At 46.6% G+C, this 27,459-nt stretch overlaps 1 protein-coding gene and 1 pseudogene across 3 annotated transcripts in view; one reads left to right on the top strand and one right to left on the bottom strand.

Annotated features, from left to right (window-relative positions):
* PIK3C3 (phosphatidylinositol 3-kinase catalytic subunit type 3) overlaps nucleotides 1-27,459 on the bottom strand; it is a 157,324-nt gene that overhangs the window by 7,022 nt on the left and 122,843 nt on the right. For all 3 annotated transcript variants that reach the window (XM_061613420.1, XM_061613411.1, XM_061613416.1), the window contains one exon: nucleotides 1,552-1,677. In XM_061613420.1, the coding sequence (XP_061469404.1) occupies nucleotides 1,552-1,677 (126 nt within the window). The remainder of the gene's footprint in view (nucleotides 1-1,551; nucleotides 1,678-27,459) is intronic.
* On the top strand, nucleotides 12,078-12,196 carry LOC133375733 (5S ribosomal RNA; annotated as a pseudogene).

Here is a 27,459-nt window from a genome sequence, read left to right as displayed (position 1 = left end):
ACATTTAGATGAAAGCTTCCTACACTCTTGGGTGCTGTATGACACATTGAGTTGAAAGCTTCCTATGCTCCTGAGTGCTCTTGGGAGATCCCTGTCACAATCTGGAACTTGAGAAACAGCAAGCACTCAGATATCCATAGGGAGGAGTGAGCCAGGCTGGGTAACCAGCACCAGTTCTGGAGATGTCAGACTCCAGCCCTGATAGGGAGCCTGAACCTGGAAGCCCTGACCAGGACTCCCAGACACAGTACTGCCTGAGCTGGACTCTCCAAAAAGCCAGGGACCTCTTGTTTCCCCGTTGCTGCTCACTATGCGGGAGCTGATGGAGAGGCAGTAGGATTGCCCCTTTAAGACTCTCCACTCCTCAGGTTGTGTGTGTGTGTGTGTGTGTGATGGAACCTGGGATGAGTCGGCAGGGTCAAGGGATATATGAAAGCTCGATCAGCATGGAGGCTCATTCAGAACAAGTGATCAGCTGCCACTGACCTATCCAGGGTCCTGAAAGTTCAGTTTCTCTTGCCTCCCTCTGCATCAAAAATCAGACTCTTTCAGCCCTACTGGTTCCTTCTCATTTCATCTGCTTAGAAGTGTTGACTGTATCCTCTGCCTCTCATAGGATCTGCTTCCTTGGGACATGACACTCCCATTCTTATAAGCAGTTGGCAGAGACAAGCATGTTCTATCCTGGTTACAGCAAAAACATCTGCACAGTAAGAATCAAGTGATTAAGCAGTGTCCTGGTTCCTCCCTCTACAGAACTGCCGGGATGTGCAATGAGTTACGATGCAAAATCTGGCCCAGTAGAGGGTCATGCACCAAAGAATCCATTATTCCAAAGTCTGGTAGACCACGATAGCTTCACAAAGATAGTTTGAATGCACACAAACTAGATTTCTTGCCAAGGGGGTTGTGGAGTCTATGGGGCTATGGACTCTGAAATAATCTACTATCATGGCTGTGTGTGGATGTTAGTGTGCATGTGTGAGACAGACTCGTGTGTGTGTGTGTGTGTGTGTGTGAGAGAGAGAGAGAGAGATTTAGCAGTTTCAGCAAAATGTACTTTAGAGTCTGGTTTTGAGAGTTTTTTAGCTGGATGTGTGTGTGTGTGTGAGAGAGAGAGAGAGAGAGAGAGATTTGACAGTTTCAACAAAATCAAATTGAGAGTCTCTGGTGGGAAAGAACTAAGAATATTCAGGACAGACAACAGAAAGTACATTTGCATACAATGCATTATTAACTTATGAAGTAAACTGTTAGAAAAGACAATAATGATCATGTGCCTCCCTGACTTCAAACAGGGGATTAAATAAATTCTGGATGGATTGGTCTACTGGCAGCTATTACTAAGACCGCTAAATGGAACCTCCAGGTTCAAAGGCAGTCTACCTCTGAATACCAGTTACTGGGAAGAAGAAGGAAGGACTGCTCTCTTGTGTGCATGTGCAGACTGCTAGACTTCCCAGATATACCTGGCTGGCTGCTTTTGAAAGATTAATGCTGTGCCAGAAAGACTTTTGATCCAATCCACCAGTGTCTGCCTAACATCCTTACCTGAGCAAACTTGTGGATCTGCTCCACCATAGCAGCAAACAGAGCATGGACACTTTCATCTATCAGACTCTGCATGTAGTGCACAGCCTCTTCATCGGAAAGATCCAGGCGGAACTTATCTTGCACCTGCGAGGAAAACAAGAGAGCGGGAACATTTTTTTATTTTATTTACACAGGGTTGCAAGATATGGACACACATACTTCATCTGTTCCTGAGGTTGGTCCGGAAGCTGCAGCCAGTGCAAAATGCAGCAGCCCAACTGTTCACTGGAACAGACTACTGACACCATGTTATGCCTTTGCTGAAAGAATTGCATTGGCTGCCCATTAGCTACAAGGCTAAGTCCAAGGTGTTGGTACTGGTATACAAAGCTGTATGCAGATTGGGACCAGGATACCTAACATATCTTGCCTTATATATGCAACCAATCACTGAGGTCTGCAGGAAGTCCGTTTCATATAATGAAGGAAATTGGCCTTTAGTGTGGTGGCACCTACCCTTTGGAACTCCCTCCAGTTACAATATCAGACAGGCATCCTCTCCATTGTCTTTTCAGCACCTGTTGAAGACTTTCCTTTTTTCAACAAGCTTTTTAAGTTGCAATCTTTATCCCAGATCCCTGTCTCTGTATTAAATCTAAAATGGTTTTTACTTCTGAAATTCTTTTTCATTTTTTACATATGAAAGTATTTATTTATTTATTTTATTTATTAAATTTATATACCGCCCGACTAGCGATAGCTCTCTGGGCGGTGAACATAAAATAGTATAAAAATACAATGAATAACAAAATAATATTAAAATACAATCAACAATACAATAAACATTTTTAAAATTAGATCAATGTAACTTAAAATGCTTCAGAGAATAGGAAGGTTTTGACCTGGCGCCGGAAGGAAAGCAGAGTCGGCGCCAGGCGTACTTCCTCAGGGAGACTGTTCCATAGTTCGGGGGCCACCGCTGAGAAGGCCCTAGATCTTGTCATCACCCTCCGGGCCTCCCTGTGAGTTGGAACCCGGAGGAGGGCCTTCGTAGCAGAACGTAGTGCACGGGCCGGTTCATATCGGAAGAGGCGTTCCGCAAGGTATTGTGGTCCCGCACCGTATAAGGCTTTATAGGTTAATACCAACACTTTGAATCTAGCCCGGAAACATATTGGCAACCAGTGCAAGCTGGCCAGAACAGGTGTTATATGCTCGGACCGCTTGGTCCTTGTCAGCAATCTGGCCGCCGCATTTTGCACTAGTTGTAGCTTCCGAACTGTCTTCAAAGGTAGCCCTACGTAAAGCGCATTACAGTAATCCAAACGTGAGGTTACCAGAGCATGTACCACTGATGTAAGGTCCTCTTTACTCAAATAGGGACGTAGCTGGGCTACCAACCGAAGTTGGTAAAACGCATTCCTAACTACCGAGGCTACTTGAGCCTCAAGTGAGAGGGAAGAGTCTAAAAAGACTCCCAGACTACGAACCCGGTCCTTTAGGGGGAGTGTAACCCCGTCCAGGACAGGGTATATATCCACCATCTGATCAGAGAACCCGTCCACCAACAGCATCTCAGTCTTGTCTGGATTGAGCTTCAGTTTGTTAACACTTGTTAAAGTGTTTTTAATTGTTATATTTTTTTAATATATAAAATTGTGCAATTGCTTTTATTGAAGTTTTCATTGGGAAATTGCTTTGAGATGTTTTATGGGAAGTGATTCAGAAATGGAATTAAATAAATGAATTCTTGACACAGCACACATGTGCACTTGTGGGGCACAATGCAACTGGATTCCAAACCAACTGTTGCAATAAGTCTTGCTTCTGCAACAAGATTCTTGCAGGCAAAAACTTCAGCAAGGACCTTTAAGCATTATGGCCTGGACCTAGCACACTGGTGCATTATAGACACCATGTGTGGGTGCTATGAACTCTTTTGTATTTTATAAAACACACAATTACTTACTGAATGGGATCACTTACACATAAACATCTGCCCACATGTTCTCTCTTGAGAGCATGTTTGATAGCCGTGGATCTTTCCAAATTCTGCATTACGTTCTTTCGGGGGTTGTGGGGAGCAAAACAACCCAGCCAGTATCTGGAACTTGGACAGATCACTAGCTAACACTGCAAAAAAATCAATGTAACTTGCGGCCATGAAGAGACAGAAGGGCACAAATATTTGCACACACTTAGATTCACGAGAGAGCAACTATGCCAGAAGAGGTGCATGTACGGTGGTTTACATTTTGACCACGGGAAGAAAAAAGGAGAGAAAAAGTCCCCAACAAAGGACGATAGGCAGAGAAAGGGAAATAAGGGAGAGGCAAAGGTTTTCAGGAATGAGGTTGCGGCTCAGTGGAAGACCACATGCTTTGCATGCAAAAAGTCCCAGGTTCATTCGCTAGCATCTCCTGGTGAAAATGGGAGAGATCTTTACCTGAAACGCTGGAGAGCCACTGCCCATCCGTGTAGACCGTACTGAACGAGACGGACCAACGGTCTGACTAAAGAAGCTTTCTATGTTCCTAACAGCCCTAGGCCATTTCAAAGAGATAGGTTCTGCATCCACTCTAAAAAGCAACAAAAACTTTGGACCTCTTTGGGAAAGTTTTGGTACAGGGCTCAAATCTTGCCCCTAGACTTCCTCACCTTGTGTGGGCATGAGAGCCAGTGTGGTGTAGTGGTTAAGGTGTTGAACTACGACGTGGGAGAGCAGGGTTCGAATCCCCACATAGCCATGAAGCTCGCTGGGTGACCTTGGGCCAGTCAGTACCTCTCAGCATCATGAAGACCCTATTCATAGGGCCGCCATAAGTTGGAATCGACTTGAAAGTAGTACATTTACATTTTTTTTAATGTGGGCATAAGGGATAGGACTTACTGTAGAGGGGACGGGCTGTAGCTCACTGCTAGAGCCTCTGTTCTGCATGCAGAAGGCCCCAGTTTCAATCCTTGGCATCTCCAGGTAGGGTTGGGAAATATGCCTGGTCTGAAATCCTGCAGAGCTGCTGCCAGTTGGCATAAACAATAATGAGCAATATCAAGGGTCTGACTCAGCGGAGAACAGCTTCCTGTGTTTCAAACGTGAACAAATGGCACTTTCAATTGTGGATAGAGAACAAGGGGTAAAACCACAGGGTTTTTGTTGCGGTTGGTCAGGGTGAAAACACACGTGTGGCAGCTGTTTTGTATTTATAAGAAAGTGTCTTTTGGGAAAACCTGATGGGCTATTTAAGGAAGCAGCATGGAAACAGCATAACAGATGACAAAAGCAGCTCCGTCAAAGCCGACTCTGTACGGTAGGCAAGAATTAGATTAACTGGAGGTTACATTTTTCATCCATGAATTAGTTAACTGGAGAGGAGACTGCACTCATTTTCGTTTCTTCCATTGACAGCTGGGCAGCTTCAACGCCGCACTGAAAATTGTGCTTAAATGGCGCGCAAGCTAAATGCCTGGAGCCCTAAAACTGAAGGGGAAAAGATGCAACAACTTCCAAACCTGCCTTGTCAATGGAGACTTGTCCATTTGGGCAAAGAGGGTACTGCTCCTCCAACCCCAGTCTGCCCTTAGCCAACCCCCATCTCCCTACTTACAACCAGCCCAGGGGGTGGCCTTGACTATCAGCATCCTCCTCCTCAATCTCAGCCTTGTCCCTTGTAGAACTGGAGAGGGAGGAGGATGGGGAGAAGACCAGAATTACTGGTTCCGCCTGGCATTGGCTCGGGCTGTGCCTACTGTTCGGGCTCCCTGCCTTCCGCCCCACCAGTCTCAAGGGGCACCAGCTGCCACCGTTCCTTGTTCCCCTCTCTCTCCCCACCAGCAATGCTGTGATTGCTCCATATGGCATTGGTTGTGGGATGGGGGGGGGGAAACACGAATCAATCCCCTTTCAAGGTTTCTGTGTCTGATGCAAGGAAAAAGATTGGCACCAACCAACCAGGATGATCTCACAAAGGACAGGGAAAGTCTCTTCTGCAGGAGGATTTGAGTTTTTCAAGGAATCACAGAGCTGGCAGGAGACTGAAAGAGCATCTAATCCAACCTCCTGCTGAGAGGCAAGACTATTCATTCCCTGGCTGCAAGTCGGTCAGAGCAAGCAGCAGGGCAGCGGAAGCTCTGCAACAGACTCTCTCTGCCTGTAATGCCGGCGTTATAGCAGGCTTATTGACACATTAGAGAGCCAGGATGGTGTAGTGGTTAGAGTGTTGGACTACGACCTGGGAGACCAGGGTTCGAATCCCCACATAGCCATGAAGCTCACTGGGTGATCTTGGGCCAGTCACTGCCTCTCAGCCTCAGAGGAAGACAATGGTAAAACCACCACTGAATACCGCTTACCATGAAAACCCCATTCATAGGGTCGCCATAAGTCGGGATCGACTTGAAGGCAGTCCATTTCCATTGACACATTACACTGAGCAGAGGCACCAGCTGTCTCTGCAATGCATAGGGGTTTGTGTGAAAGAGTGCACCCTTGCTGATTGGTACAGCTCACCTGTTTTCCTCCACAGGTTGTATACTCGTTGAATATTAACACGTGAACACCCACAGCATCACATGAGAACAATCATCTAGCCAACTCAACCCCTGCAAAGCTTCTTATAAAGCAGACTGCAGAGCGCAGGGATGGGGAACTTATGGCCACATGTTCTCTGATTTAGAGGAAATCCTATCTCCTGCCTCCTGGGACTTTGTTCTTACAGAGGGTGTCGATGCATCTCCAGTCTGCATCAGTTGAGACTGACGAGGTGAAATGGGGGATGAGCGCACGTGAACCATTGCTCCTTCCAACAAATGTCCCCCTGCGCAAAGTAAGCTAGTGCGCCAAGTAAAAGGCCATAGCTCAGTCGTCAACTAGATGAGCAAGCTTTCTATATCAATGGGAAAGCATTCTATCCTGTTTGCTCTTTCCTGACGCTTGAAGAGGGACTGCCCAGACACAGGCTGCCCATCTCAGTGATAACTAGGTTGCAGCCAAGTGTGCATTCAAGCTTCAGAATTTCCTCCAGGAAAAGAAGGAAATGTATTATTTGCATGTCAGCCCCTCTCTGTGTATGCTACTCAACACCGAGGCAGAGGGACCCCACCTCCTTTCTTGCCTGTCTGTGCTATTGCTAGAAGCACCAAATGTTGTGGGGCTTTTCCTGTACAGGTATCTTCTCTCTCTCTCTCTCTCCCCCCCTCCCCAAAGCCCACACCTCTCTCTCAGTGTTTCTGTTCTATCTCTGAAGGAGGTGTGCCCTTTAGTCTGACCTTGGTTGTTGGTGAAACTTACTACAAGTATTCACAATAGTGTGAAGTGATAACAGGTGCCCATTATATTATTAGCTTTTTTGAAAAAAAAATGTCTCAAAGTTACTTGAAAAATGAAATGGACTGCCTTCAAGTCGACCCTGACTTATGGCTACGCTATGTCTAGGGTGTTCATGGTAATCGGTGCTCAGAGGGGGTTTCCCATTGCCTCCCTCTGAGGCTAGTCCTCCCCAGCTGGCTAGGGCCTGCTCAGCTTGCCACAGAGGCACAAGCCAGCCCCTTCCTTGCCCGCAACTGCCAGCTGGGGGGCAACTGGGCTCCTTGGGACTATGCCGCTTGCCCACGGCTGCACAGGTGGCAGGGCACTTAACTCCTGAGCCACTCACTGGGGGGGGGTGATCTTTACCTGGCCCTTGACACCCAGGAGACACGAGCGGGATTTGAACTCACAGACTGTGGCCTCCCAGCCAGGCTCTCCTCCCCACTGTGCTATACCAGCTGTCTCAAAATTAAATTACTTACAGAGTATTAAAAATAACCAATCACTTGTCATCCATTTAAAACCAGATATACAGAATAAACATATGATAAACAAAAAAGCAAAATCTAAATGTGTTCACCAAATAAAAATAAAAAAGGACGAAACCTACCCCACACTCCACTAAACTGACCACCAAAACCAGGCCATAAATCATATTGCAGTATGACTTAAATTAGGAATCCAAAGCCTGGGCAAAAAGGAATGTCTTAGCCTGATGCCAAAAAGCTGGTAATTTTGGTGCCAGGTATGTTTCCCTGAAGAGAACATCCCATAATTGGGGAGCCATTTTGGTGCTGATGTTTTCAGTACTGGTGATTTGTTTGCTTTAAAACTGTTCTTGCCTATTCAGAGCTTTTCATCTCTCTATATTGCTTTGGTCATTTTCATGAAACAGAAGCTGGTACAGAAGTTTTAAAAATAAAATACATTTCCACACTCATTCTGCACATATGTTTGCACCCGCTGTTCCTTCTGGCAAATGTACAATTAAAAAGGGAAGAGGAAGACAGTGAAGCCCAGAATGGAAGAAGCTGTGGCAAGGCGTCAAGTTATTTCTTGGGGTCATTGTAGGACTAAGATTAATGAACACCAAGAGTGTGACTTGCAAAGCTATCCATAGGATAGGCAAGATAATGGAAGAGACTGTGCTTGGGGACGGGGACGGGGTGGAGGGTGACAGTGGAAGTGAAGCTAATTTTGTTTTGAGTCTGAGCATTTGCAAAATCAGTTTAACTGAATAAAAAAGCTGTTATGGCAAGTGGTCAATCCCCCCCATCCCAGCTCTACACTTTGCACGTAGGTACTTGCCTGCACTTTTTTTGTTTTTGGATTTCTATTAAAATCAATGTTTGTTCGTATAGCCATTAAAATTATTAATGCCTCTCAAGCAAACTGTATCTTAGATGCAGAAGATGGGGAAGAAATTGAGATATAATTTTTGCATTGGTTCTACAGAGGCCCTTGCAATTATCTTTCCTCCAGCATCTAATTAAATATGGATTTTAGACCATTCGTAAGTCCTGAGACTAAAATGGAGACAGGGGGAAAACAGCACAAGAAGGCAAGTTATTGTTCCAACATTGGTCCAGTAATAAATGTCTTCCATTGGGCCAAATTCCACTGCCAGAAATGCATGCAAGCTTTTTCATTATACCATCTTTTAGCTTCTGCAGTTTGGTGCAATTCAAAAGCCTTCCGGCACTTAAAACTAACGTTCCCCAAATGTTTGATACCAGGGATGCCATTTTCTTCTGGATTCAAAGCAGAGGTACATTTCACTCTTAAATGCAAACAAATACATATTACTACTCCCCCCCCCTTGATCAGCTCCCAAAACAAAGAGGAGGCATCCTCATTGCAACCACTGGATAATCCAATTAATGTTCGCTCCCAGAGTCCCATACTCCTTTTCACCAATCGGTCTAGTCTCATGCATGGACAGGCTCTGCTTCCTGTGGAACAGTGAAGTTTCTAGCAGGATTTCAACCTGCCAGCTGTAGTACAGGTTGCACCAGATAATCCTCAGGCATGATTGCTGCCTCATCTTGGGCTGATTTACCTGCCAATGTATTCGCAGAAAAGGGGGGGGGGAGAGATCAGTAATCTACAAGATCTCCCTGCTCTGGTGGATATAGAGTGGTGGAGACATTAACTTAAGCCTGGGGTGGGGAACCTCAGGCCTGGGGAGGGGGGCAAATGTGGCTATCCAGGCCTCTCTGTCTGGCCCTGGGGACTCCCCTCAAGCTCTTCCCCCTCCACAGGTCACCCCTTATTAGCACTGGTTCATGCCAGCCTGTTCTTGAAGGATGACAATGCCTCTTGCTTACGTGGATGAAGAGATGTGGGGCTGTAGCAACTACTTGACTTCTCTGTGGATGGAATGGAGTCTACTGTACAAGGTTAAACGCTTCATCTGTTCCTGCTCCTTCCTTTGTCTCTGGACACATTCACCACTGACATGTGGCTCCCCCAGAAGATTTTCCTCTTCACATAGCTCCTCCATCTTCCGCCTATTACTGACGAAATATGTGGGCCAGGCCACAGAGAAAGGCATGCGCTCGATGCCATTGTGAGACACACACATTAGGCTAGGAGTGGGGAACATCTGTGGCCCTCCAGATGTTCCGGGACTCTAGCTCCCATCAGCCACAGCCAGAATGGCCAATTGTCAGGGATGCCGGGGGTTGTAGCCAGGCAACATCTGGAGTGCCACAGTTTCCTCACTCCACTGAATTAGGGCCTAGGCAGGCATCCCTAACAGCACAAACATCGAAACTGGCAGGTGCAACATAGCGACAGGAGGAGATGTGTTACCATTTTCCCCCCAAGTGATTTTTCTAGGCTTTATGTGGACTTAGAAAATACAGTAACCATGAAGATAGTTCTTTAACTGATACGCGTCAAAGCTCCCCAGGTTGCATTCCATCAGTGTCAGAATGAACTGCAGAATCCCTTTGGCAACTCAAGAGATCACAGAAAAAGCAACTCTCTCTCCATCTCCCCCCCTTAACTCCTAGCACAAAATGCCTCTTCTCCACCTGGAAGCAACAACACAATTATTATACTGCAGCTCCATTCTCCTACTGTTAAAACGCCAGGTATGTAAACAGCAGTAAATTGGCTTAGGCTGCTTCTGGACATGGGGCTTATCGTGTTAGATTAAAATGGTAGCACTTCTGTCCCGATTTCTAAAATTCCTTTCACACTGTAGTACCTGTTGCATTAAGGAACAGCAGCTTTTTCAGCTGACATACTGGCATTTTGAGCAACTGTCTTTCACACGGCTGCAATGAACGTCTTGTTTTCGTCCCTCACCCATTAAACACATGCATACTGTAGTTCTCCACTGTGTAGGAGGTCTAAGATCTCATCCCATCACCATGCAACCCTTCTCCCATTTGCATCTGACTTTTTTTTAGTTGTATAAACACAAGTATGTGTGGGAAATGCTGCTGCTACCTATGGTGGAATACCAGTACAATTTTGGCAACAACAACAACAAAATGCCTAAAGAGTGGGAACACACTGCATGCTGGGATGCCTGTCACGTAGGTGGCAGCAGCTAGCAAATAACTTCTGCAATTTTTCCAGGTTCCCAAGCTTGCAGACGGATTATTTCTGGTATTATTTATCACGAAAACTAGCACTAAACTTGCACTATATTCCACTAGAATTCCAGAACTAGCTTGTATGTTGAGTGAAAGAGCAAATACAATGCACAAATTAAAAGGGATGAAATTGTCAGAATAAAGTGCAGTGTGAAAGTAGCCTTAGGCAAGGAAACTGGCTTACCCTGCCAATTCCCTGGATATTTTAATTGTTCATTCATTAACTTTAAAGTTAACAACAACTTTTCGATCCTACGGCCACACCCATAAGGGAGCAAGCTGCCCCAGAGGAATGATGGATTAACAAACTACAGTATAGGCCCAGGCCCAGTCTTTTGGAGGCAAAGGCTAACAATGCGCGAGTCAGTGACTCAGAGCAATTTGGTATCAACGTCTAACGACCAGACGTTGTGCATTCAGAGTTACATACCGGGGAAAAAGCAGAGTGTTCACACCAAAACCAAAGCTTGTCTGGCAAGCCTCCTCTAGCAGTGTTCCCCCTCCCCCCCTTGATATTTCTTTCACAAGACTAATTGTAAGTCAATCATTCTGAAAGCTACCTGTTGCTACAGCAATCTGCCTCCGGTGAGGCTAAGAGGTGCTGCTGAGTCACGCTATGATGAATGAACCGCTTAACAGAAATTTCAACACTTTGCTTGTTGTAAAGGCAGAGGGCACTCCATCACGTCCGAAGAGAGGTCGGTGTTCTTTTTACTGGGAACCAAAGTAATCACACAAAGTAGTGCTCCCAGAGCAGATGTGGGGAACCATTTTCAGCTCTGGGACAGCATCCCCTTCTGGGCACCTGCCTGAGGAGGGGGCGGGGCAAGCCAGTTGTGGGCGGGGCCAGAGATAAAAGTGGGTGGAACAATGCATGCACAATTTCACCTTTGCAGATTGGGCTCATTTCTACACACATTCTCACACATACCTCCATCCAGGCAAGCAACATTGTCCGCGTTCAAGAACACATGCCAGCCAGGCAAGAACATTCAAGGAGAATGTGAATCCAGGCTGGTGGGGGGTGTGGGCTGGGGAGAGGTGTGGCTACAGAAGAGGTATGGCCTGTGTGAGAATCTCAACAGCTAGACAGCAACGGAGGTTCCTCACTGCACTTCCAGAGTGTCCAAGAGTCACAGCAGAGGCGCAATCAGAGGGAGTCTTTGACCAGAGATGACCCTGCCTAATTGCCAACAGATGCCCTATGCAGAATCTGAAGGGGAAAAAAATCTATATAACTAATACTAATGTAGTATTAATCCAATACTTAATACTAGTAGTCATGCATTCCTTTTTTTTCAGAAATATTGGGCAATTTATTGGAAATAGGCATTTGTGACTTAAATCACAAAAGTTAGCAGATATAAACTGAAACACACACACATTCTCCAAATTTGGGGACACCATCTCCAGTGTTTGGAAAACCCAAAATCTTTCCCTGGAATAAAAATGACTGAAGCCTCACAAAGGAAATTTTGGATCCCCATTTGGAGGACATGGATTTTCATGGGGATCACCAATGAACCTGTGCCGCTTGTGAGTGTCTGGGATACTAACCAGCCAGCCCTCCACAGCAGAAGTGCTCTTAGCTTTCCAATTGCTCTGAATTGCCTCATGTTACCATTGCACAAGACTATGGCCATACTACCCTGAACACGCCCAATCTTGTCTGATCTCGGAAGCTAAGCAGGGTCAGGCCTGGCTAGTTCTTGGATGGGAGACCGCCTGGGAATACCGGGTGCCGTAGGTTTAGAGGAAGGCGATGGTAAACCACCTCTGAATTCCTCTTACCATGAAAACCCTACGAATATATCCAAAAAAGATTCATAGGGTCGCCGTAAGTTGTAATTGACTGGAAGGCATATAACAACAACAACAAACCATTGCAGGATACCAAGGTACTACCTCAGGGAACGGGGGGGGGGGGACAGAGGCGCTTGGAACAGGAACACAACAGGACTTGAACAGGAAATACATATAAGACCAATAAAATGGCCAGTTGGAAGGGGAGCAAAACAGGAAGAGGGACAGAGGGAAAGTCCTGCTTCCCAGATCTGTGCTGCCCAGTGACTGCATAGAGAGGTAGGGCGTAAGGGACGGGCAGGACGAAAGGCCAGGAGGCCAACAGATGGCAGAGCCGGAGCCAACGTCAGGCAGAACCAACTAATTCTAGTTGCGTCTCCCTCCTCCTCCCTGGCGAGTTCTACAAGTATAACACTGAGACTGAGGAGAAGGAAGCCGGTGTCACCATCTGGATTGGTTGGAAGTAAGAAGGTAGGCAGGTAGGTGCTGGCTGAGGAAGGTCTGGCACCACTGGGTGGCCGGGTTGGGCACTGGCTGAGGGTCCCTGGTCCTGAGAGGGGCTCTTGCTGCTGGGACTGGGCGAGTGTAGCTCCCGCTCCGCGATCCACGCCAGCACTGGGCCACGGAGCATGCCCCCTGCAACCCAATGCCGACGCGGATCGTGGAGCGACAGCCACCCTTCCCAGGCACCCTTCGCTGCTGGTGCAGGCTGGCCACACAACTTCCTATGGCGCCATGGCGCTGCATTAGCATGCTGTCTGCACACGCTTGCCATCACCCAAGAGGGTGGGCAGGGGCATCAACACGTCCCCTCATCTTGGGCGAAAGCAGGGGCGCTCATCCATGACATGGCAGGGCCTATTTAAGCCCAAGCTTAAACAGGCTGCTGCCAGTCCTGGGCTGAGGTTGGTGGGGCAGTGCCCCCTTTCCCCTAATGGACCGGCCTCCACTGGTACAGCCAGACCTGAACCACTTGGATTGTGGTTGGGAAGGGATTGGCTTCTGTGTGGCAAGGCCTTCCGGTCCAATTTGGTCAAAGTGTGGTAAAGCCTCCTTCCTCCTATCGCTGGAGAATCCCTGCTCAGAGAAGAGAGTGACAGGGAGATAAACCTGAAATACCTCTCTCACTTATCTAGTTTCCCGCCCACCCCACCTACCATCAACTCTTCAAAAAAGGAGGGGAAACGGTCAAGAGAGATGAGTTACATTTCTGCATGGGAGATTTGTCCGTGCAAAATGTTTAGCAAATGCTGAGCACCATTATTTCCTAGAAGGAGAAACTTGCGGCTCCTTTGGGAGCGCTTGAACCTTTCTGCTGTCGCTTTCCGTCGAGAAGATGGATGCAATCAACAGTTAAAATAGGGCTACTTTTCCTTTTTTTACAGACATTGCCAGGCTAGACAAAAATAAATAGGTGGCCTTATCAAGTGTTCCTGCTCCTCAGTCCTGGTTTTATAAAAGTGATGCAGCAGTGCCCCCTCCCGTTAAGACCAGGAATGTTTTGGTGGAGAGAGCTTAGGCAATCAAGGGCATTGTGTCTCTGAACCCTGGCTGAGAGTCTTTTGTCTGGTAAAGAAATCATTGGTCCCAGATGCTCTCTCATTTAAAGGTCATATTTGCTATGAAAGACACACGCTGAACTATGAGGTGGCTCAGCTCAAAGCTGGGTGTGTCTGTGAGGGGAGGGTGATTAAAGAAGAACATCCATAAATGGGAAAAGTCACTTGCATCTAGGCATTACCTAGAGCATAACATTTCAAGCACTCTGTCCATCCTCTTCTCCGGCACACTAAAAGATCCTGTAGTTATTATTATTTGAACTATTACAGAATTTGGTCTTAAGCCAAAACAGGATATGTACAAACACCTGCATCAACTTCCGCACCCAAAGCAAGATTGGCTGGAAAATATTTACTGTAAAAAAAGTAGGAATACCACATTTTTGCCATGAGCACCATTGAGGACATACGAAACTGCTTTCTACTGAGTCAGTGCATTGGTCCCTCTAGCTCAGTACTGGCAGCACTGACTTGCAGCTGCTCTCCAAGGTTTCAGGTGAAGGGATTTCCCCCAGTGCTACCTGGAGATGTCAGGGATTGAACCTGGAATCTTCTGTGTACAAAGCAATGTTAAATGGGGAACGTTAAAGATTATCTGCTGTGGGCTCTAAGAAATCTGGTTGCTGTTTCCTGCACATTTGAGGAACTGGCTGCTTATACTGGGTTGTATCCAACTAAGTTTTACTCAGAGTAGACCCACTAACATTAATGAACTTTAGTTAGCATTGTCCACTAATTTCAATGGGTTAACTCTGAACAGAACTAGTACTGAATACAACTTGATATTTGCCAAGCCCTACGCAGCTTGGGACCAGGATACCTGAAAGACCGTCTTACCCCTTATATACCCAGTCGATCACTGTGCTCTGCAGATGAGGGCCTCCTGCAGATACCATCTCATCAGGAAGTCTGTTCTGCACAACATAGGAAACAAACCTTTAGTGTTGTGGCACCTACTCTTTGGAATTCCATCCCCTTAAATATTAGACAGGCGCCATCTCTGTTATCTTTTCGACGCTGTTAGGTCCAAACCCAACACGCAAGTCGCCCTGACAACCCCAACTCGCTTATTACACCCGGGAAGAGTGCGGAGTTGAGTGCGAATGAACCCACTATCAGAGATCAGGTAACATGAGACAAAGAACCTTTGCAAAGGGGACCCAATACTTACAAGCCGAAGTCGGCCAGCATGGGAACCTCGTTTATTGGTGTCATAGGGTTTATATAGGCTCACCCCGAAGTTTACAGTATCGGGCATACGTCACAAAATACAAAAGAAGCAGTTGCTAGACACTATAGCTTTGGGGCAGACAGAAGGAGGTAAAGGGGTGTAGGGGGAAGGACGAAAGTGGAAACGCTAAGATTATCTCTTAGATTCCATGTCTGCATACTTCGCATGTCCTAGAGATAAGCACCATGCAACTACAGAAGAAGGGAAGAAATAAAGGGGTGGCCGGCTGCAACCGGGCGCCCCATGGGTAGGAGACAGACATGAAAATTACTACGCTTGCATATCAAAGGGTTTCACAAGTCAAGATCTGTGGGGCAGCGGAACAGCTTATAACATTTCTATGCAAGGCACCTTTATAGCAATAAACAAGGTTATAGGCATGGATGTGATACAAGAGATACATAGTAGGGAAGTTTCCAGCTTAAACCGGCTTTTATTATGCGAGCCACTGGAATGTTGGTAAGGGTCAGGTCGCCAGGGAATAAACTGACATTTTATATCAAAAGTCAACTAAAGGCCATTTTGGTTCTATTTCCCATAATGCCTGACTTTGTTTGGGTAAGGCAAGTGAACTATAGTATTGCAGACGCCTGAGGTTCAATTTTGATCCTAACAGTCCCCCCTTTCAGCCCTGAGAGACTAGCTAGTCTCTCAGGTAGCTGCATTACCTTGCTTGGGTTGCCAAATCGGCCTCAAAGCCATCTCCATATAGGTCGGCTGTGATCTCCGGGATAATGACAGCGTGAGCTTACTTAGACAAACCGAAGCCAATTGCATCAAATTTGGTATACATTGTAAGCAGCAACAAACAGAAATCAACAAAGCTAACACCAGAACAATATAGAATAAAATCTTGTGCCAGTCTGGCCATGCTGAGAACCAGTCAGAAAACCCAGAGAGCAAGGAAAAATTCCCAATGCGTTCTACCTCATGATAGATGTTTCCGATATCATTAATGTGTTTAATGACGTCGGCTTTGCTGTCCGTAATATGGGTACAACATTCGCTCCCTATTAACGAACAGACCCCCCCCCCGTGAGAGCTTAATAAAAAATCCAAGGCGAGCCTGTTTTGCAAAACTACAGTTCTAATTTGTCCCTGCTCATTTGTGAGGTCCGAAACGGAAATAGCTGAATCATTCATAAAACGTTCAAAAGCTTGAGAGAGTTCTACAAGTTCCTGATACGTTTTGGCTGCCCCATACATTGGAAAAAAACCTCTCAACACCGCTTCCCCGTGCCTCTCCGGTTACGGCAGCGAAGGGTTGGTAGGGTGGGGGAAACCCGGAGCCCCGGTACCACCCTCCCTAAAGTGCAGGTCCAAGAGCCTGATGTTGGCAGCTTCCTTACCGCTGAGTGCCCACAAAGCCACCAGAGTCCAGCTGGGGTTTGGTGATCCACTAAGTCCGTGAGGAAAGGCACTAAGTGATGGTCTGCAAAAGTTAACCGCAACAAATGCTGCCAAAGGGGATAACCAGGTTAAGCCCTCTGCTTTGCGTGTCCCGTTTAAAAATGTCCAATTACCCGGGTTTGTGGAGAAAATCAAGCCATCACACATCATTCCTCCCGTCGGCTGGTTTCCACTGCTTACGCAAACTGACCTGGCGATGGGCCCACTTAAAACCAACCCCCCTTCCAACTCCTGTGAACTGGAATGTGAGGCAAAAGAAAGATACTCCTTTAACGGCAAAGGGGCCCCAGTCAAGGGGACTCCAGCCTGTCCGTGTGGTGGTGTGTGTGCGCAAACATAGCAAGTACCTTTATTAGGAGCTGTCTCTTCCATTAAGGCAACAAACGTGTTTCCGTCCCACCCATCGCCTATTCTTGTATTTCTTTGCTTAAATCCACCTATTGGTTTTACTTCACGTGTAGTGTGTGTTATCTGATTTTGCGAGGGTTTCTGCAGACCTTCCTCTTTCAACAAGCCTTTTAAGTAGAGACCTTATCCCAGTCTACGTCTGTGTTGGAATTGCTTTTTAAGATGTTTTTTAAAGGTTTTTTTTTAAAGAAGATGTTTTTAAGAGTTTTAATATGTTTTGAAAGGTGTTTTATTTTAATATGATGAAACTAAGGTTATCATACTTTGGACATGTAATGAGAAGACATGATTCACTATACAATAATGCTGGGAAAAACAGAAGGGAGTAGAAAAAGAGGAAGGCCAAACAAGAGATGGCTTGATTCCATAAAGGAAGCCACAGACCTGAACTTACAAGATCTGAACAGGGTGGCTCATGACAGATGCTGTTGGAGGTTGCTGATTCATAGGGTAGCCATAAGTCGTAATCGACTTGAAGGCACATAACAGCAGCAAAAAGTGCTTTTAGTGTTTTTGTTTGCCTCTCTAGGCTTCTTCTGGGAGGAAGGGTGGGATATCAATCCATCCATCCATCCATCAATAACACCACCTGACTGTACTGGAAAGTTTTATCATATCTGACTTGAGCTTTTAGATTTTAACATAAATAATGCCTACTGATGTTCTTTTTAATCATCACCCATTTCAAGAGTGGGCAGACATCACATTTGCCAGATCTATTTTGTCTTTTTTCTAGACCCCCAAGGTCTACCAACAAGAACGAGGTATATAGGACATGCAGTAAGAACAAAAGAACAAGGTATCTCTGAGCATATGTTGATCCCTGGGATTTGTTTTCAGTACTGGAACTGAACTGAGCTCACAGTCCCTTCCACACAAAAGCCCACTCATTCTCACCAGACAAAATTAAGTGGGGAAAACATAGCTTTGTGGTTGTTAAACAACTGGGAGTCAAAACCCTTTATTGATCTACTGCAGATCACCCAGAAATTTATCGGCAGACATCCTGCTCTACCATGTGCGCTGATGGAGCTGTGGTCATGCTTGTGGTGGCTGGGACCCACTGGCTTTCTCTCACCCAATGAAGTGCGGTGGGTAGAAGCCCCTCCCCATGCATATAAAGCCCAGGTTCCTCCCTTAGACCTGGATACTGGCCCTAAGATGTGTCAAGAGGAAGAAAAAAGCTAATAAAATAAAATATAGTAAAAAAGACATGGCAACAGAGGAAGTCCTTCCTCCAGAAACTGCTGAACATCACCAAGGGGTTCTTGTTGTTCGGTCCCAAAGCATGCTCAGTCTGGGGAATCCAGACACCCCCACCCCCCCAGAGAGGATCAGCTGGTTTGGGCACTGCCTGTTTTCCAGGGGGATGGGCTTCATCCAAGGGTTCTGGAATTCCCTCTGAGAGCCACAGGAAAATTACAAAGGCTCCTTACTGATTACCCAGCTCAGAAGGAGAGGCTTGATCAATATCAACGCTGAGCTGTATGTAGTTGGGGTGTGCCCTACACACTTGCAAATCAGACCCACCACATCAGAGATCCTCCTCTTACCCTCCTTATGGCAAGAGTTGCAGTCAGTGCAGGACGATGCAGCGTGCTTGCTGAAAGGAGTGAGTTCCCGTCAGCATATAACACTTCTGCTCAGAGATCTGCACTGGTTGTCGATCTGCACTGGTTGTCGATCTATTACAAGGCCAGTTTCAAGGTGTTACTATAAATATAAAAAGCCCTGAACAGCTTGGGAGCAGTTTACTTAAAGGATAGCCTTGCCCTCATATATGCCCATCTGACCACTTAGATCTGTGGAACTAGCATTGTTACAGGTGCCATGCAATACTTGTTCCTCACTTGTAAGAAATTAATCTTTTCGTGTGGCAGTGGCTGCACTTTGGAACTCCCTACCTATTGACAACAGGCAGGAACCTTCATTATACTCTTTTCCGTGCCTGCTAAAAATATTTTTGTTCAGCCTATCTAGACGCGTAGAAGACAATATTTGCTTTAATCTATTTTTAGCTTCTTGTCAACCATTTAAAGGTTCCACTTCCAATCAATAAAATAAACACTAACCTAAAGCTGGTTTATAACCCTCCATTTGCAAATCAGTAAATGGAAGAGTATCTCTGCAGCTAACATCTGCTGAAGAAACCCTGGCTCTGCTCAGACTGTTCCGTGCCATAAACTATGCCACACACGTATAATTGTTGACTTCTTGCACCACAGATGTATGTGACATCAACTGGCATTTCAATTCAACCCCTTGAAACAGCAGTATTCTCTTATTTCACTGGCCATGTTTCACTGCTACCAGACAGAGAAGAGATATCCAAACCGTTTGCTTTTGGTTAGATTTTGAATGTCAATTATAACATTATATTCTTGCCAGTCTGTCCCTGGAGAGCTTGGTTGATGTGACAGGATGGGAAGGTGATTCATGTTGAGAAAATGGTCTCCGTTTATAAAGGTCCTGCCTGTCATCCTGTCCAACTATCAGACTGCTGTGCACGTCTCTCCAGAACGCTTTATATTGCTACCTCTCATAGCGAACTCAGGTTAGTGAGTGCCAACAGGACTGTAGCCCAAACAGGGCCACTGAACAGGAATGAGCAGAGGAACGTTGGGCGCTGTCTTACACTGAGTCAGACCATTGGTCCATCTAGCTCAGTACTGGCTGCACTGACTGGCAGAGGCTCTCCAGGGTGTCAGGCAGAGGACATTCCCAGCCCTACCCGCAGATTCTGGGGATTGGACCTGGGATCTTCTACACGGAACACATAATCCACCACTGAGCGATGGCCCGTTCCCAAACTGGAACGTTTGGTTGGGTCCGTCTAACTCAGTATTGTCTACACTGACAGGCAGCGCCTCCCCAGGCTTTCAGGCAGGGGCGCTTGCTTCTAACTCTACCTAAAGATGATGGAGATAGAACCAGGGACCTTCTGCATGCAAGGCAAATGGTCGTCCACTGAGCTACGGCCTTTTGGCATGCTTGGGGGGAACCCCGAGGGTTGCAGAAGTACAATTTATTTACAGTAGGGCCCCACTCATACGGCAGGTTACGTTCCAGACCCCCGCCTAAAAGCAAAACCCACCAAAAAGCAAAACTCATTCAATAGAATGGCGCCTGATGCCTGAAAAACGCCATAAAAGCGGAACAAGTGTCGTATGAGTGGGGCCTTACTCTAATTGAAAACTGCCGGATTAGCGGAATGCCAAAAAGCGGGCCGCCGAAAAGCGGGACCCTACTGTACTTGTTTATTATTTGACTTATATCCTGCCCTTTCTCCCAGCAAATGTCTACTCAGGGTGCAACAGGCTGGTAAAACCCAAGATGTGTACTTTGCACAGTTGATATCCCAAATAAAATCTAGTAATCCAACTGTGAAAAAAATTAGCCTACTCCGAGACTTGTTAGTTATAACCTACTGGGTTCTTCAGTTTTTTTTTTTTATTTAAAAAAAACACACTTCTTTTTTTAATCAATCTATGAGTCTTATATACCACACATCACCGATAAGGCCCCAGGGTGGTGGATGTTCAATAAATACATCAAAATGGTAGAATGAAATGCAGGGCAAATATAATGGGTGGCTTCCAACTCACTCATTGCATCACTACAAGGATTACCCCTGGCATAGCAGAACGTTGCCTCCTCTCCTCACCCCTTGTGCCACCTAAATCTGTCTAGGGGTTACCCCTACCCTCAAAAGCAAATTCGGGGAGGGCATGGGGTGTGCAGGGAGAGGAGGGGGGAAGTTCCATTGCACATGCCCTAATCCTTGGACTGACGGAACAAGTCAGTTGGATACTGCCCAATAAAAATAATCCCATAACTCTAAGACTTAATAGACAAAGGCTGCATTAACTTATTCATCACTTCCATCTGAATGCAGCTCTAGGAGATCAACTATCAACTCTTCACCCCACGCATCCTCCAAAAGCAGGAATTCCATAGGCATGGAGCCACGAACGAAAGTTCCCCCATGCAAGCTTTTTATGTTGGTTTTAATGATTTTAATTGTTTTAGTGGCTGTGTTTTATTCAGATTTTCTTTTTCAGATGTTGTTTTGCTAGGCTTTTCCCCCCTTGCCTTTGTGATTTATTTTACTATGATTTCAGTGTTGTTGCTTTTATTGTGAATAGTATTTTGTATTTTATTGGTCATGAAAAGCACCCTGAGAATTCGGTTTGAAGGGTGTTACACAAATGCAATTCAATCAATCAATCAATCAATCAATCAAAATGGTACATTCGTAGCCCCATTTGAACAATGGTGCATTTATTTATTTGATTCCATTTATGAATCACTTCCCATAAAATATCTCAGAGCAATTTCACAGGGAAAAAAATCAATGAAAACAATAAAAAAACAATTGCATGTGTTTAAAAAACCAATAAAAAGATAATTTCACTTGTAAAAACAGTTTAAGATAACAGACTTGGATAAAGATTCCCCCTCCCCATGATGCCCCCATGTGGATATATGAGGATGCAGGAAAATGGGAATATGCGCTGAAAAAGTCTGGAGAAAAGCTATCATTCCAACCATGCATATGGAAAGGAATCCAAGGACAGATTTTTTTTTTAACGATCTGGCCCATAGGCCAACACTGGCCTCTAAGCACACACCTGTAAAATGGGAACAAAGGTGCCCTACCTGTCTTGCACGGCTGTCGTCAGGGCAAAAGGACAAATGTGTTAAAATCACTGTGTAACTTAAGTACGATATAACTAAGAGCATTATAGTATCAAACAAACACAAGTCTTCCCCCTTTCACATCTCCCCAGCAATAAAAGCTTTCCCTCTGTTGTAGCAATCACAGGACATGGAGAGCTCTAATTTATTCATGATCTTTACTCTAGTGGTGTTTAAAGCTTAAGGGTAAGATAGTTTCAAATGCCTGAAGTATAAAAGCAGTCCTCTGCCCCCCACCCCTTTCTGAGATTCCCCAGCCTTTGTCTATTTAAATAGACCAATTTATACCCACTGATATTTAAGAATGATGTTAGGTTTTGTCTACCAAAATATTTCTCTTTGTTGGATCACTATAGCAACTGCAATCTTCATTAAAAATAATCAAAGCATGTACAGTGAGCCTTCTTAACACACAGCATACCCCCCCTTTAAAAGAAAAAGAGAAGTACAACAGAAATTCATACTGCCATTATCTCTCCACATCCCTAATCATCTTTGTATTATTTCTTTCCAAATAACAGTAAAGAAAATCTGTGGGTGGTTTGGCCTTTGGTCCTGCCCTTACATTTAAAATGGATCTGCCCAGATCTACCAACAGCTATTAGTCATGAGAGCAAAACAGAACTTCCATGTTCAGAGGCAGTGTACCCCTGAATGATAGACGCTAGAGTCAAACAATGAGAGGGGCTAGTGCTGACATGCCCTGCTTGTGGGATTCACAGAGCATTTGGAAACAGAGGAAAAGCTGCAGCACTGGGGGACTGGAGAAGACCTGCCTTGGGAGTGAGCACCTGAGCATCTGGGTGCTTGCTTGCTCGCTCCTCTGAGTTGCTGTCTTTCGAAACAGCTGAAGTCCCTGGTAAGTGCTACAAGGACTGACCCTGGCTCCAGAGAGAGGCTGCAGTCAATCCTGCAGCCTCTTACATCAACTCCTGGCTGGGTCAGGGAGCATAAAAGTCCAGGTGCCCTTGGGCGGCAGGTTTGCTGCCAGCAGGGTCGCCCCTTGGAAAGTCCTGAGGGTGAGGGCACTACCCCCTTCTATTTTTCTTAAAACCAATCTGGAGGAGATTGGTAACGGGGAGGGTGTATGGTGCATGTGTAGTTCCTGTGCAGGGTGAGAGCTTGTGCAGTGAACTGAACGATAGGAGAAAGTCACCAGATGCCTTCAGAGTGAGAGTCTGTGGCAGAAGGCGGGCCCTCCCTGGGTGTGAAGGGAGTAAATGTGCCATGTGTGAAAGATATTGAGTGGGTCTAACTGTTCCCAATTCTCTCAGAGGCCTTCTGGGATAATTGGTTCAGGTAGGTTTTGTTGGTGGACTCTTGTTGGGTCTTAGTAAGGAGTAACATGGGTGATGTCACCCCAATTTCAGTGATCACGGGCAGAGGGAAGTACAGCCATGGGGAGGTAGGGAACTACCATAGAAGATGAGGGCAAGGCTACCTACGCCTTGCTCCTCTCTCCCACTCCTCTCATAGATGGGTTCCTCATTGCTCATCTGCTGTGCCCACTAGCCTGTATGTGGTGTTGTTTAACGCCAGATCGGTACACAATAAGACCACACTAATCCATGATTTGATCATGGATGAAGGTGTCGATTTGGTGTGCGTTACTGAGACCTTGGTGGGTGAGCTTGGAGGAGTTGATCTGACCCAGTTTTGTCCACCTGGATACTCAGTGCAACACCAGCACAGGCTGCAGGGACGGGGGGGGGGGGAGGAGTTGCTGTGATCTACAGAACTTCCATCTCTGTCACCAGGAAACCACTCTGTCTTGGAGCTGGCTGTGAGGGCCTGCACCTGGTGTTGGGCCAAGGAGACAGTATACTAGGGTTGCAGCTGGTGTACTGTTCACCATACTGCCCAGCAGCTTCTCTGACCGAGCTGGCGGAGGCCATCTCGGCTGTGGTGTTGGAGGAGCCCAGAACGATAGTGCTGGGTGATTTCAATGTCCATGCGGAGGCTGCCTCTAGTGTTCCGGCTTGGGACTTCATGGCCTCCACATTGACCATTGGGCTGTTTCAAGTTGTCAGTGCATAGGGCAGGGCACACCCTCGACTTGGTTTTTGTTCCAGATGGAGGAAGGAGTGGTCTGGAGATGGGGGGCTGGATGTCACCGCATTGTCATGGTCAGATGACTTTCTGGTGAAGTTTAGACGTACGGCTCTGATCCTCCTTTGCAGGGGTGGTGGACAGATTAAGATGGTCCACCCCCAGAGACTAATGGAATCCACTGGATTCCTGAATGCCCTGGGGGAGTTCCCAGTAGATAGGGCAGGTGACCCTGTTGAAGCTCGTCACATTGTGGAACAGCGAGGTGCATTGGGCTCTTGACATGGTTGCCCCTGAGCGCCCTCTCCAGCATTGTGGAGCCTGGTTTGCACCTTGGTATACCAGTGATCTAAGGACAATGAACCAGGCTACACAACGGCTAGAGCACAAGTGGCAAAAGACATGCTGTGAGGCTGAATGGGCAAAAGTAAAACATCATAATCGTGCCTACTGTGCAGTGGTAAGGGCAGCGAAGAAGGGCCACTTCTCTGCCACCATAGCATCAAGTAGCCAACCAGTGGAGCTTTTCCGTATTGTTGCATGTCTGTTGACATCAACTCCAGAAAATGGAGTTTTAGACCCTTCGGAGGCCCACTGTGAATTGTTTGCAAGGCACTTTGAAGGTAAAGTTGCTCGCCACAGTAGCAATCTTGATGCCTCATCCACATCTACTGTAGTCCCACTGAGGTGTCCAATGCAACTTCTGCTGCAACTTCTAGGGAATGGTTTCAGTTGATACAGCCTGATGAAGTGGACAAGGTGCTTGTAACAGTGCGGTCAGCATCGTGTTCTCTTGAACCTTGCCCTTCTTGGCTTATTAAAACTTGCCAAAGGGGGTTGACCGAGTGGATCCAGGGTGTGGTCAAAGCATTGTTGTGGGAGGAAGCGGTTCCAGCAGCCCTGAAAGAGGCAGTGATTTGACTGCTCCTGAAAAAGCCCACCCTGGACGCACTGGTTTACCACAATTACCAACCGGTCGCAAATACCCCCTTCTTAGGGAAGATAATTGAGAGGGTTTTGGAACAGCAATTGCAAGTACTCTTGGAGGAAGCAAATTATCTTGACCCATTCCAGTCAGGGTTCAGGCTTGGTTATGGGACTGAATCGGCCTTGGTCACCCTGATGGATGACCTTTATCGGGAGAAAGACAGGCGGAGTGCGACCCTGTTATTCTTACTTGATCTCTCAGTGGCTTTTGATACAATTGACCATGGTATCCTTCTGGGCCAACTCGGTGAGCTGGATACCGGTGGTGTTGCTTTACAGTGGTTCCAGTCATACCTCCAGGGTCCTTTTCGGGTAATAGCATTGGGTAATTGTATTTTGGCCCCTGGCAGTTGTGCTGTGGGGAGCCGCAGGGTACCATCTTGTCCCCCATGCTGTTTAACATGTATATGAAGCCCTTGGGAGTGGTCATCAGGAGATGTGGGGTGAGGTGTCAGCAGTACGTTGATGATACCCAGCTCTATTTCTCTGTAACATCTGAATCGGGAGAGGCCGTGCAAGCCCTGGACCGCTGCCTGGACTGGGTGGTGGGCTGGTTGAGGGCCAATAAACTTACTCTCAATCCTAGCAAGACAGAGATGCTGTGGGTTGGTGGTTCCTGAGTTCGGATAATTGTTCAGTTGCCTGCTTTTGATGGGGTTGTACTTCCTCTATAACAGCATGTCTGTAGTCTGGGGGTGCTCCTGGATCCATCTTTGTTGCTAGAGGCCCAGGTGACTGTTGACGTGTGTACGTTGTTGTGTGAAACAGCATACATTACGTTGGAGTTAAGTTGAGCAAGAAACTTCTTCAGAGCATTAGAGCATGTTAAGAGTCTTTATTAAGACATTATGGCCAAAGGCTTAAGAGTAAATACATGTAGAGTTTCTTCAGTCACCCCCCTTCTGGTACATCTCTCCAAAGGTAAACACAGAAGAGAACCTCTCAGTTCAGAGGCAATACACAGAAGACAACCTCTCAGTTCAGAGGCAATACACAGAAGACATAACTTACAGACTCTGTTAGAACTTTCCCAGTTGCTATCTCACGTTACCATGACAACCGCTGGCCTTGGATGTCTGCTCACTCTCAGGCCAAGAGATAACAGTTACTTCTCCAAACTTGCAGGCTTTATGGAAAACAACTAGAGACAGTAATGCCTATGGGTCACAGCCGAACAGTGACGTCCGTGGCTACGAGTGCCTTTCACCAGCTTTGGATGGTAGGACAGCTGTGGCCGTTTGTGCACAGGGATAGCCTGACCACTGTTGTCTATGCACTGGTAACCTCCAGGTTGAATTACTGTAATGTGCTCTATGAGGGGCTACCCTTGAGGTTGGTCCGAAAACTACAGCTGGTGCAAAGTTTGGCAGTGGGACTGCTCACTGGAGCAGGTTGTTGCCAATATGTCCCTCTGCTACTGAAAGAGTTGCACTGGCTACCTATTAGCTACTGGGCTAAATTCAAGGTTCTAGTTTTGGTGTACAAAGCCGTATACAGCTAGGGACCAGGATACCTGAAAGACCATCTTATCTCTTATTTATCTAGTTGTTCACTGTGTTCTGAAGGTGAGGGCCTCCTGCAGATACCATCTTATCAGATGGTCTGTTCTGCACAACATAGCAAAAGACCAGGTAGCTAATAGTTAGCCAGTGCAATTCTTTCAGTAGCAGAGCAACCTATTGGTGATAACCTGCTCTAGTAAGCAGTCTCAGTGCCACATTTGGCATCAGCTGTAGCTCCGGACCAAACTCAAGGGTAGCCCCACATAGAGCACCTTACAGTAATCCAATCTGGAGGTTACCAGTGCATGGAGGGTTGATGCTCCCAGCCTGTGCCAGGGATTGAACCTGGGACCTTCTCCATGCAAGGGAGATGCTCTAACACTGAGCTGTGGTCCTCACTCTTCTTCTAAAATGGGAGGAAGTCCCCACTCTTTCCCTTATCACATAAACACATCAATGGGTCAGGGACAGAAGCAAAAGTGCGTGGAACAACAGTTATCAATTTATCTTTAGGCTAGTTTCTACACATCCCCTTGTGTCCTCCATGCAGCAAGCAAGAGGCATTATTGGACTTCAAGGACGCTTTCCAGCCAGGCAACAAACACTGGGGGAATGATGGGTCTGGCATGGGAAGAATTCAGAGGACCAGATAGCAAGGCCTGGAGGGCCACATCTGGCCCACAGGCCAGAGGTTTAAGGTGTTAAAGGGCTTTAACCAGCACTAAGGCACAAATTGGAAATCAATGACTATCACAGTCGCCAGTGACGATGGCCCAGTATCAGAATCATCCGTAAAGTTGGCATAATATCTTAAGAACATAAGAAGAGCCCTGTTGGATCAGGCCAGTGGCACATCTAGTCCAGCATCGCGTTCTCACGGTGGGCAACCAGATGCCCATGGGAAGCCTGCAAGCAAGACCTGACTGCAACAGTGCTCTCCCCTCCTGTGGTTTCCAGAAACTGGTACAGTCATACCTCAGTTAAAAAATTCTCCAGCATTCCTTATAATGAAGCCTTTTTGGGTGCGGGTGTGTGAGAGGAGGGGCACACACTCTGACACAGTCGGCTATGGGGCGGTATACAAATGCAATAAATAAATAAATAGTCGATCTACGTAGTCTGGCATAGCCAATCTACTTGACTGCGGCTGCTGCAGGCAACTCTCTCACGAGTGACTGGAACAGCACTTCATGCTAGGTTGCCAGGTGGCGCCGTTGCCTCAGCAGTAAACACTGCTTCAGGTGCCCTGGAAGCACTGTTTACTGCAGGCATGTCTGCTTGAGCGGAGGGGAGGATAGCAGAGAGAGAGAGAGACGAGGCATGGGAGGGTATGTTGGCTGCCCCGTGCCTGCCTGCTTGAGAGTAT

Source organism: Rhineura floridana, chromosome 1, assembly GCF_030035675.1.
Source record: "Rhineura floridana isolate rRhiFlo1 chromosome 1, rRhiFlo1.hap2, whole genome shotgun sequence".
In the NCBI taxonomy this organism is placed as follows: Eukaryota; Metazoa; Chordata; class Lepidosauria; order Squamata; family Rhineuridae; genus Rhineura; species Rhineura floridana.
Note: the sequence above shows the minus strand (reverse complement) of the source record. Positions and strands in the feature narration are given on the sequence as shown.